The 12,680-nt window shown below is 36.2% G+C and overlaps 1 protein-coding gene across 1 annotated transcript; it reads right to left on the bottom strand.

Annotated features, from left to right (window-relative positions):
* Positions 1-8,027: 8,027 nt before the first annotated feature.
* LOC129449353 (DNA damage-inducible transcript 4-like protein) lies at positions 8,028-10,167 on the bottom strand. Its single transcript, XM_055212073.2, has 3 exons — positions 10,010-10,167; positions 9,582-9,697; positions 8,028-9,265 (listed from the first exon to the last, which is right to left on the bottom strand). The coding sequence occupies exons 2-3, from the start codon at positions 9,667-9,669 to the stop codon at positions 8,766-8,768; spliced, it is 588 nt and encodes a 195-aa protein (XP_055068048.1). The 5' UTR covers positions 9,670-9,697; positions 10,010-10,167; the 3' UTR covers positions 8,028-8,765.
* Positions 10,168-12,680: the final 2,513 nt, after the last annotated feature.

Raw genomic sequence — 12,680 nt, 5'->3', positions numbered from 1 at the left:
TAACAAATGACCAACCAGATGAGATAGAATTTATATAATTTTTTTTTGAATGATACAAGCAAAATATATCAAAATATGTTTTGGTGGGATACGTGCAAAACTTTGTAAGTGATGCATGTTCCAGTTTGTGTGGACCAGATCCAGGTTTATGAATTGTGACAGATCAATGGAGCAACTGCTGTGGTGTCAAAATGAATTCTGATATCGTGGTATGGCCAGTATCCCTCACCGGTCAGGTCCAGTTTCACACATGCGAATGCATACAAAGTTGCAAGCCCATTCAGGCTTCAATCACTGCAAACCATGCACAGATTTTCATGCAAATGCATGGAAATGCCTCTAAAAGTCAAAATTGACCCTGTGGCCGTAACATAGCATGTGTTTTAAGAATGAGTCTATCTAACTACTTAGGACTTACTTACTAGTTATTATTTGGATTTAATTTAGGTCAGTCTACATTTTTATATCTTGAAACTAACTATTAAGACTATAGGCTATGGTTTCTGCAATTGGTGCACAGGTTTTAAAAATAAAAGACAGAAATTTGTCTTCAAAACATTTTAGAAAACATAACAAAAATGTTAATGCTCAAATGTTGCACTTTCATAGCTCAGGAGATTTTGATGGAGTTCTCAGTTGTGTTGTGTTTAAGCCATTTCTCCTAAAATAGCTTTTTCCTAAAATTGCAATTGTTAAAATGCATGCATCAAATAATGTAGAATGTATTAGTAAAATAATAAATTATAAATAAATTTGATGATAAATGTTCTTGTTTGTTTTAAATCTTCAATTATATTGACTTTTAATCAACATTATTGATCATTTGATTTGAGTTTCTCTTCTGAAACTCTAATGGAGACATTTGTGAGATTTCTGAGTCTTTTCCTCAGGATAAATATCTGAGTTGCAGAAAACATTTCAATTTGCTCTCTAATCTCATTAATGTCTAGGAGAAAAAAATATATTAAAAATCTCATCTGATTTTTTTCTTATGGGTTTGCAACTTTCAACAGTTTCAATGAGCTGCATCTAGTTCTCAAAAAATATATATACATCCGATTGTATTTAACCTGCATGGTTTTAAATTTTCGAAAAAGGATTTGGCTTAAAACACTCACAGCAAAGCAAAATCTGCCTCCCATTTACCCCAGAAGGTCACCTCAAATGGACAGCTGTCTCTGAGGGCAGATTTAGAAAATGAATTCCAGCCAGGATTCACTCAGCTCTGTGTAAAAAAAATCATCTGCTTCTAATGGCCCATCTGATAAATGTATTGGTTGTAATCTTCTTCTAGCCAGCAAAATGATACAAATATCATATTTAATGAACTGTAATAGCAAAGCCATTGCATAAGGACAGAATAGACAATTTTAAAAACTGCTTTAGTATGGATGAATTATATAGTTAGTGAAAGATAACACGATTCTATAAAATCACTGAATTAGATGCACAATGTGAAGGGAAAATTTTGTTCTGTCATTTTCCATGACAAAGTTGTTATTATGTAACATTGTATGCCTATCAAAATGTTTCTACATTTACATACATTTGGTAGCTTTTAGAAAAAAATGGATACAGTTTACCAGTTCACCTATAGGTGTTGCTCGATCTGAAAAGTTACAGGAACACCAGTTTGCCCTGCCCCCAAATGTTTTTCATCTTCCAACACCCTCTTCACACTGTGTTAGACTTAGTTAAAAAAGTGTGTTTTGATATTTTTGGACAATCAACTCGTGTGAGGTATGCCAGAATTACTTTTTACTAAGAAACGCAACACAACACAACACAATGCCAGAGATGTGGCCTTGATGCCAAGTATATTAACAATTTCATTCCAAATAGGACATGAGGAGGACATTATGACCCATCAAATGGCATAACAGGTAATTGAGAGGTCACATGAGATAACATGCAGATTTTAAACAACTAAACCAAAATATTTGTTCTGTGCAACTTCTCATCATGGCTTGCATAACTTTAGTAAAATGGTATATTTATTGGTTCTTTTTCATATTTTTATCTATTATAGTTCTTTATCTGTGTTTTCTTAGCATTTGTGTATCATTGGCACAGTCAGTTTGTTTAATATGTTATTAATATTTATAATTTTGCATCAAATAAACACAAAGACTCCAAAAAGTAGGGCCTTTAAACGTTTTACCCAAAAATGTTGCAGATCATTCAGATCAAAATGTAAAACAAGCAAACAACAAAACCAGAATGTGTTGCTCAGATGATGTGAACGCCATATGGGTACAGGGACACACATAAACTTGCAGGGCTCATGTTTGCGGGACATATTATTTCACAGGTTCAAGTCACATGAGGTAACGTGCGTAATATAAACCTGATGTGAACTAGATGCCCAAGACTGAATGACTTCTGCCTCTTTGGAATTTTATTTGAAAGTTAAAAGCCTTGGTTAAAAGTATGCATCATGCCAAATACAACATGTTCCTGCTTCAATCTCCTGTTGGTCCTACAACAACATTCTTTCATTCAACATTCTTTCAGAATTTAGTATTAGGTTTAGGATAATGATATGCTTTAAGCTGGGTTAGGGTTCATGCTTGGTAAACTATATGATTTAATGCGTTTGAAGTAGGAGTGGGGATTAGGTAAGGATCATGTTTTTTGAAAACTTCTTACGTTTGGCAGTGTTCCCTGACCAAACCAAAAATCTAAAACACAATATTTCAGAATCACTTTTAGAAATAAAGCCATGTTTGACTTAAGCTTTTATTTATTATGCTCAGAGGAAAGAATATATGTGTGTATACATTGGCTTCCATGGGCCTTTGTTTGGTGTGGATCTGCAAGACATTCTGCTGATTTAGCATCTGGAAATACACACACGCACACATACACACGCACGGACACATGCACGCACTCACACAAACAACCCCCCTACACACACAGTCTGGTTTACTATCACCATGGGAACATTCCATAGACGTAATGATTTTGTATACTGGACAAAATGTACCGCCTGCCCCTATAACCCCAATATATCATTCTGTGTGATTTAGCATGTTAACCCATGGGGACCTCAATTTAGGCCCCTACTTGACATGAGTTTAGACCCCTATACCTCAATTTAGTCCCCTACGTCTCAATAAGTCTGTGTGCTTTCAGGTTGAAGTCCCCATCAGGATACAATAAGGTTATTACAGGTATTTAACAGTGGCGGCTTTTGACTACTCATTCGAGGGGCGCAAATTCAAAATATGTGTTTGGAGCGTCAAAACCGTTTATGATAAAAGAGACGCTCATGTTCACAAAATACACGCAAGACACTCCCTTAACAGTAAACTTTGATTACACATGAGATTATGCAAGTATCTGGCAAATGCGAGCGTCTCTTTTATCATAAACCCTTTAGACGCATCAGCAGCAGGAACCACAAACATGATGGGCTACATACATGTTGTGACGAACTTTGCATCGAGCCCCTAATAAAAAGAAGTCACCGGCCACCATTGGTATAAACATCATTATACTGTACAGACTGTATTTTATCTCCTTTCACTAAAACCTTACCATCACAGGGAACTTATTCTGTAATGTATAAAAACATCATTTAGTATGTTTGGACCACATAGAACACATATACACATGTTGTAAAAACTAGTGACCTTCAGAGATGATTGATTGTTGGAACGGATGGCCTTGAACTGTTTACTTGCAGAGGAACACGATGGCAACATGATATGATACTCATAGATCCTTGATGTTAAGCCAAGTTTGTGTACTAAATGGACAGCAAACAAAATTAGTTTCTTAAACACAAAAAAGTGTTACTGATTTACATATTTTACATGGAATACAGTTTGTCTATGGAGAGAAATGAAATGGCGTTTTTGCTTATATCAATATTGAGGTTTTAATGGTAACGTTTTTTCATGCTAGCAGAGTTATTTCACTAGCAGATAATAACATTCAAACTATTCTCATATTCTCAACATTTCGTCTATTATCAACTCTTATAGGGTCACAATTCTTCCTGGTCCAAGCAGTTTAAACGGCCTTGCCATGATATGACTAACCAAAGAATTGCTGATCCTGGTAATTCACTTCACGCAGCTCTGCACACATGCACTCGCAAGTCATTTTCTGACTATGAGAAAGCAAAGTCAGCTCACTAAACAGATGAGATCACTAAAATCATGTTACAGGTAAGTCAGGTGAATTCTCTATTAAAGGGGACATTTCACAATACTGTTTTTAATATGTCAAATAAAACTTTGGTGTCCCAAGAGTACATATGGGAAGTTTTTGCTCAGAATTATAGCATTGGCCACTAGGTGTGAGCAAAAATGTGCCATTTTTGGTGTGTCCTTTTAAATGCAAATGAGCTGGGGCTGGTTGCACCAGCTGTGCGTAAGTTACAACGTAGCTTAGTTACGACTTAAATGGGCACTAAGTTACAACTTACGCACTACTAAATGTTTTTGCGTTGCACCATTAAACTTAGTTTAAACGTAGTAATACGTTGTAACTAAATATTTACGGAAGCCTCTGTCCATGAATGACGATTGGAATAAGATGTCAGCCAGATTATATTACATTGATGACCTCATAATTAATTATGAAGAGCCGCAAGTTCGTCAACGAGTTTTCAAGAACTGTTTTGTTTTCTGTGTATCCATCAATTAAAATAAGATATAAAATTTCTTCCTGTTTATTTTCTCCTCCATGTGTGGGATAGATATTTTCAATTTAAAGTGTAATGTTTTGAGTTCGATAATATTTGCTTTAACGTCTTTTTTAACTTTCAGTTTAGGCGAGTCAAGGATGTGTTTGAAATTACGTGCTGTTCAGACTATTTCCTGTTTACCCATTATAAGGCTTGTGATTGTGTTAAGAAAAATAGACGTCATTCTTTGCGACAACGCAATACTTTACGGAGAGCTTACGACCTACTAGCTACGTTCTGCCTTAAGAAGAAATGGTGCAGTAGTTTGGACTTTACGTCACAGTTTAAGTAAGAATTTACGAACGACTGGTGCAACCCTACCCTGATCTCTGCACTAAATGGGATTCCGTGGTTGGATAAGTGCAGATTAAGGGGCCGTATTATTCCCTTCTGACATCACAGGGGAGCCAAATTTCAGTGACCTATTTTTTCACATGCTTGCAGAGAATGGTTAACCAAAATTAAGTTACTGGGTTGATTTTTTACATTTATTAGATAGATAGAAGCACCGGGGACCTAATTATAGCACTTAAACGTGAAAAAAGTCAGATTTTCATGATAAGTCCCCTTTAAGATAAATTTTATCTAAAATGTCTAAATATTAGGTCAATAAATCCCAAACTGGTAGCTTAACAAGTTCCACAGTGAACATGAAAAGATAAGACACATTTCTTAAATCAAAACAATTTTTTAAATTTAGAGTTGCCAAATGTTTTAAGTTATTTGCTGAATATACATGCATATACATTTGCAACATGGAACATCTGCCTTTTAGCCCATGTTATTATTGCATTTTATGCAGACTTTTATTATTATTAATAAAATAATAATTATTATTATTAGTAGTATTTCATTTATTTATTTACGCCATTCCAGCATCTATGGCTTTCAGGGTAAGGACCGTTTATCTATTTCATATCTCCAGCTCACCTTTGCTTGAATCCGGAGCACCCGGTGTAAACCTATGTTGAAAAGAGAGAACATTTAAACTCCATACGGAAATACATCCTGACACTGCATAGAACCTATATGCTCCTGTTTAACTCAGTGGTAGAGCGTTGCATTAGCAGGGCAAATGATCACAGGTTCGAAACCAGGGAACACACTTGGGTGATTCTCACGTAATCCAGACTTAAGGAACAGTATGTAAGAAATGTATATCAATTAATCTTAAAATGGTCCCATATGTCACTAGACATTAAGAAATCATTTTCATTTTAAATACTTATATCACTGACAACAGTGGTCTGGCCAGGATATTGTGTATTTAAAAATGGAGTTGCAGCCCTCAACTGATGTTTATGTTGTCATTTTGTGTATTAGCCACAATTTTAGTGATTGCAATATTAGTTTTGGCCACAATCCTACATACTTTTCCTTTAAAAGGTGTCCAGCATCAAAAATGTTTAAAAAGCCATTGAAGCCAATTTTTTTTGCTGATATAAGATTAAGGTCTGAACGTACTATAACCATTATTTTTAGAGGATTTAAAAAAATTTCCTATAGAATTATTTACATTTTTTAGATTTTCATTATAAACAATTATCATTATCGCACCATGATATTGCATTAAATATATGCATTTACAAACCCATGTTTCGGTAATGAGAACTAAAAAGTTGTCTAGGTACTCTATGACAAACAAAATTTCAACTTTTATCTTGAGAGAAAAAATAAGAACTGCTTACCTGTTAGTCATCTTGAGTCTCACAGTCTGTTAGTCCCTTCCAACAATTTTTTTTGAAAATAAACAATAATTGAAAATTGTTGCGGAGGATGAGAAAATTTTTCTTGGACACATTTATATTCCTTATTATTGTCTCTACATTTACCAATAATCACCAAATACCACGTTTCTTTATTGTAAATGTTTATAGTATAACCTGCACTGAAGCTTTCTATTTTTTAGATTTTTTAATTATAAATATCCATGTCAAAGAACCCAAATCCAGTCATGGACACGTTGTGGTAATGAAAATGTTCCCCTTAAATGTGGAAAAAACAACAAAATTGGTTGGTATGATGTCATTTGAAATACTTTTGCAAAATATTACACGAAGAGCTCTTTAACTGTATGCTTCTTATTTTAATACTCTTACTTTGCATTTACTTTTATCAAAATGTTTCATGACACCACATACGTCTAATTTCGCAAGAATCACCCACTTGTTGATAAAAAAGTCCCTGAAGTGTCTGCCAAATGTGTAATGTAAATGACCCAGATGAGGCTCAAACTGGGGACCTTCTTGTTGTGAGCAACCTTACAGCAGGATGCATATGCAAACACAGTAAGAGTTACTCTTCTGTTGATACTACAGACTTCAGTTGAACTAGTGCCCCTGCAAGTCAAGTGCGAGGTTCTTAAACTTTCATTACGGTACTCATAAGTCTTTGAGTAATTAAATTCCACATGTTGTCATGAACCAATAGTAGTTTCATAGCAAAGAATTTTTAGGCCAACACACAGGAGACTTCATTTAACGGCAGAGGTGAAATGTAACAAAACACTTGCAGACCTTTCCTGTAGATTCATAAGAAATCACATCCTTTAAGGCGTTTACTGCTGGTTTTGGCAGAAATTTGTATTTTAATAAGATAAAAAAACACACACAGGGTGTTACAACTCACACTAAATTAATGAAACTTGAGCTAAAATAACAAACTATAAAACGCAAACAAAATTTCTTCAACGGACCACAATATTGGTCTTTTAAAACAGATAATAATTATAAATAGGCTATGTATAGGTGCTTTAAATAAAAATGGGCTTTAGAGCAGATCTACCACTTACCACTACCCTTTGTGTTGCACAGTCACGTGAAGGGGTACAAGTGTCTCTTTCTCTTTTGGTTGGAGGGTTAGGGACATATAGCCCATCTAGAGATATTTCAGGACCTCACTTCAAACAAAGGGGTACAAGTAATTTCCCTGCATACATGGAGACCTACAAGCAGATTTTAATGCACCAAAATTATTCGTTTTAGGTTACACTCAATATTATGCTTATATGGTCATTTTGCATAAAATAAATGATTCACAAACACTACACAATTGACTGATGGAACGATTGTCCCACAATATTTTCATATCTGACAACTGGTGACTTGACAGCATTGAAATAAAACTCCATGTGGCAAGGAATTTGCTTTTAATGCACGTTTGGGACAGTAGTGTCTGATTACATAAAGGAATATTATGAGCCCCCCACCATATAGATCTGCAAAGATATGTGTTATTGTGTGACAAAACAATTTTACACAAGTTCCACATTTGTAACCATTTTAGGCTATACTACAGTGGACTGCTGCAAAAAAGCCAAATTAACGCAAAGTTTTGAAAATATAGTTTATTGTCAAAAAAGACAAAGCTCTCCAACTTCCTGTAACAGGAACTTCGTAAAGAAAAATGCTCAGCTGCCGTAACAGCACTGCAGGGAAAATGTACAAGTGTATTCATTGACAAAGATAAAATAAACTTTAAGCACTAAAAAGGACAAACACTAGATGAACAATTGTGCAATGACCATTAACAGTGTGCATTAACTAACAGGGGTTTTAAAAAAAAAACCTTCCCATAATGTCTTTTTAAACAGTGACACGTTAGAAACCATGACATTTAAATTTAGACTTCATGCCTTTGAAAAAGGTTTACAAGCACAGACACTTACAGAAAGCACAATACATTGAGTAATATGGCCCCAACTAGAACATCAAAAGGCAATTGAGAATTTCATGACGGATTTGATTAAGGGGTTTTAAAATTTTGAGTAAAGCAAATGCTTCGAGTACCAATTATTGAAGCATAAAATTGTGTTCTTCTTGGATGAGTACCTACCCAAGCAAAGGCCACTAATCTGAACACCACTTGCTTTAATACTTCCAGAAACTACAGTACACCCATGACACCCATTATGATGCAAACTCCCCATTTTGTTCCAGTGTCACCCGAAAAGTCTCAATTTCAACAGTAAAAAAACTTACAAAAACTTGAGCTGCTACTCAGCAGTGTTACATTCATTATACTAAAGTTTGTAGTGCATTGTACCCTTAAAAACCTCCTGCCCTCCCCTTCAACACTCCTCGATTACAGTTCCAGCCGCAGAGGAGTACAGTTTCTTCTTAATCAGCCGGAACCCAGGGCGGAGTTTAAGTGCACGCCGTGTTCCAGGTGGAAAACATCTACCTATGCGTAAAAACTCACGCAGACTTGGCCAACCACCACAATCCTGTTTGAAAACCAATGTCAATTCGAAAGTTGGCACCACGCTTGCGTCGCAGGCAAGGCGCTCGAGTCTCTCGCAACGGTTTTGCTGTTCCTCTAGCTCCAGACGGACGTCCAGGACGCAGCCCCTCAACCCACAAGGTTCCCCCGCAGACAGTCTGAGCACATCCCGGGCCACCCGTCGGGTCAGAGTCTCTGGAACGAGCACATGGGCACACTGCAGCTTGCTGGTCTTGGCTCTTGCCAGACAGCCTTCCAGCAGCCGGGCAAGCTGTTGACACGCATGCTCCTCACACACTTCTGCCCCCAGGTAGGGTGCAGCCAAGCACCTCTCCCAAAAGTCCATTTCTGGAAGGAAAAAAACACGTTAGCCCAGAAGTGGAAAGAAACGTCTAATTAAAAAGCGATTCTTAAAATAGCATGCATCTTCAGAGCCACTAATTGTATGTCAATTTCGCACGCCCTATCACTAGTCATGGTCACAAAGGAGATGAGCTGGGATACACAATGACATCATCTCTGTTGACATCACCTCTGCAGCGCTACTGCACCAACAGTGTAGTAAACAAGTCATTCACTTACTTGTTTTAAAAATCACATTATAGCTTTGCAAATCTTAGATATTTAACGGTATACAACACGTAATGAAAGTAAAATAGCTTACCGTAATCGATACAAGACGGGTCATATCCATGATCAGCAAATTCAGAAAGGCATTCAGTGTTTCGGTTAAGTGTGCTTGTTGCAACCATTGTGAATCAGTTTCAGTTGTATAAAGTGCTGGAAGGGGAAACAATCGGATTAAAATCTGTATATTTACGGTTATGCAAAGATGAAAAAGTCTAGCAATGCAAAACTACGAACAATAGATCTTAACAAAAGTGTATGCTGGTCATATGCTCGGTTCTATTGCAAATGTTTTACTCAATAGCAGATTAACAGCAAAACTACATAACTGACTTCTATCGCAAACGTACAATTTCCAAATTACAGGTAATAATAATAAAAACTAATTGACATAAAAGCTGCATTTAAATGATCTACTAACAATAGGTTCATTGCTACTTAACATGCAATAAAAATGACACTTACCGTCGTAAAACAAATATACTTTTTAAAATAAATTACAAAATTTTATTAAATAGCCCAAAGACACACACACAAACGTTCCGTTTATCACAAACATCCACACACATTTACAACAAATGGGACGCAGCGAGCTCCCGCAGTATTTATAGTCAAACTCCACACCCCCTCGCTCGTCAAACATCACCGACCAATCAGCGAGCGTTTTACATTCTAGAAATTACTGACTTCTACCAGGCAACCAGTTCGAGCCTGGTTTGATTCGCGCACAGTTAGATTCTAGCGATCCGCTGTTTCGGGGATTTTGATTGGCTACAGGTGTTTGCGCTTTAACCAATCGCTCTGCAGTGGTATTTTGTTGCTACCTGTCACTCCCACCACAACTTCCTTTGTTAACCATTTTTTATCGATCGTTTAGGAACAAGAAATTGAATGTAAGAGACACACATCTCGTTATACTAAAATGTAAGACGTGTAATAATAAATAAAATCTCATTAGAGCACACTTTGTAGATGTGGATGTCAACAAAGAGATACCCAGATAAGATCCGCTCCGAAGCTCTGCCTCTGTTGCTATCAGGGTACGGACTTCTTAAAGAGATAGGTCACCCAAAAATACAAATTCTGTCATCATTTATTCATGTTGTTACAAACCAAATGTATTTTTTCTGATGAACACAAAGGAAGACATTTTGAGTAATGTTTGTAACCAAACCAATCAGATGCCCCATTGACTTCCACAGTATTTAATAAGCTATCTGATGAGTTTGGTTAAAAACTTTCCTCAAAATATCTTCCATTGTGTTCATCAGAACAAATAAATGTATGCAGGTCTGAGCACGTGAGTGATTAAATGATGACAGAATTTTAATTTTTAGGTGAACTATCCCTTCAAAGCATTACAACAAAGGTGTCTTAAATCACACAACTCGAATGTTATACGTTTTTGAACTGGTCAGCACTGCTCAAATGAATGCATTGTGTAAATGCCATAGCAAGGTTATTGGTTGACTAATGCAGGACCTGAAAAAGAGAGGTGGATTGCACATGTGGGATGGGGAGACTATTAATAGAAAGGGGTCCACAGATACAGTGCTATTTCATTTCAGGTTTTTGGCAGCCAAGACACAAAGTGGTGTTTTGTTATGAACACTACTGCCTTTATTTCACTCTGTGTGCAAAAATACCCTTTACAATAAAAAGCATAATTTTATATTAAAGGGGCCATGGCATGAAAATCTGACTTTTTCCATGTTTAAATGCTATGATTGGGTCCCCAGTGCTTCTATCAACCTATAGAAAAAAATCAACCCAGTAACTTCGTTTTGGTAAACCATTCTCTACAAGCACATGAAAAAATAGGTGGTTGAAATTTGGCTCTCCTTATGATGTCATAAGGAGCTTTTATTATAATAATACCACCCCTTAATCTGCACTTTCCAACCACAGCACTGCCATTTAGTGCAGAGAAAAACACAATTGAGTTTTAATTGCAACAAACCACCATCATTCTGATCAGTGTTTGAATTTCATCAGCTCATTTGCATTTTAAAGGACACACCCAAAACGGCAAATTTTTGCACACACCTACAATGTGGCAATTTTAACATAATAAATTATTTATATGGTATTTTGAGCTAAAACTTCACATATGTGCTCTGGGGACACCAAAGATTTATTTGACATCTTAAAAAAGTTTGTGCCATGGCCCCTTTAATCTGATCAAGATAGAAAAAAAAGAGTTTTAAACAATAATGCAAATCAAGTTAAATAAGATATGAATTTCAACTTCAAGCATATCATCACTAAGTTAAATGAGATATGATAACCAATCTGAATATTGTTTTGACCATTTTTTGTTTACACTGAAGCACATCATTTTATTTCTACAAGTTCTAAGACTAAAATATTGAGCATTGTGCATCACACTGTAAAATTGATGTGATCAATAAGTCATGCAAAAAAAAAGTATATTGTGACTTATTGTAAATTAAGGAAATTAAGCAAGTTACAGCAATTCAACACTATTCCAAATTAAAAAATTAAGTTAAAATAGCTTAAAAATAACTTTGTAAACTTTAATGCTTATACTCGAAACTAAATTGACGGTGCAAAACGTGAATACTTCAAATATGGCCTTCTTGGCAAGCAGGCGCAGTTAAACCACTGTTGTTGTTTATGGCCACGCATATGTTATGTACTATTGCGTCAAAACTCAGGGAACACAGGACGCATTTAGCAGCCAGACGTAGCAAGAGCAAAACAGAACTCCAGCACACAGCAATCAAAAGCCGTTTTCATCCATGAAATCTGACTCATACAAACACGCACACACACACATACACACACATAGAGAACTGGGAGGGTAATGAAATCCAGCAGTCCTGAGGCAGGTCTGTGCCGGTCACATGGCATGAACAAGATCCTGGTAAGAAAACAGTGTCACGCGCATTTGCTAGCATAGAGTATCTCATAGAGACTGACACAGGCCGAGCTGATATTGCTGAATAGGGAGAGAGAGAGAGAGTGTGTAGGAAAGAAAGAGACAGTGGGCGAGTGAGGATGAAATGTAGAGTGAAAGAGAGAGAGAAAGAGAGTTAGTAAGTAGGGCAGTTTGGGAAATTTACAGTAAATTTTAAGACAATTTTAAGGTTTTATTGTTTAAAATAGCAAATGT

This window comes from Misgurnus anguillicaudatus, chromosome 21 (genome assembly GCF_027580225.2).
Source record: "Misgurnus anguillicaudatus chromosome 21, ASM2758022v2, whole genome shotgun sequence".
NCBI lineage: Eukaryota > Metazoa > Chordata > Actinopteri > Cypriniformes > Cobitidae > Misgurnus > Misgurnus anguillicaudatus.
Note: the sequence above shows the minus strand (reverse complement) of the source record. Positions and strands in the feature narration are given on the sequence as shown.

Bases quoted from the DNA above. Each gene is read 5' to 3' on its own strand.
- LOC129449353 (XM_055212073.2), bottom strand. From the start codon at position 9,669: ATGGTTGCAACAAGCACACTTAACCGAAACACTGAATGCCTTTCTGAA. The intron at 9,266-9,581 runs GTAAGCTATTTT...TTTTCCTTCCAG, and splicing joins CCCGTCTTGTATCGATTACG to AAATGGACTTTTGGGAGAGG.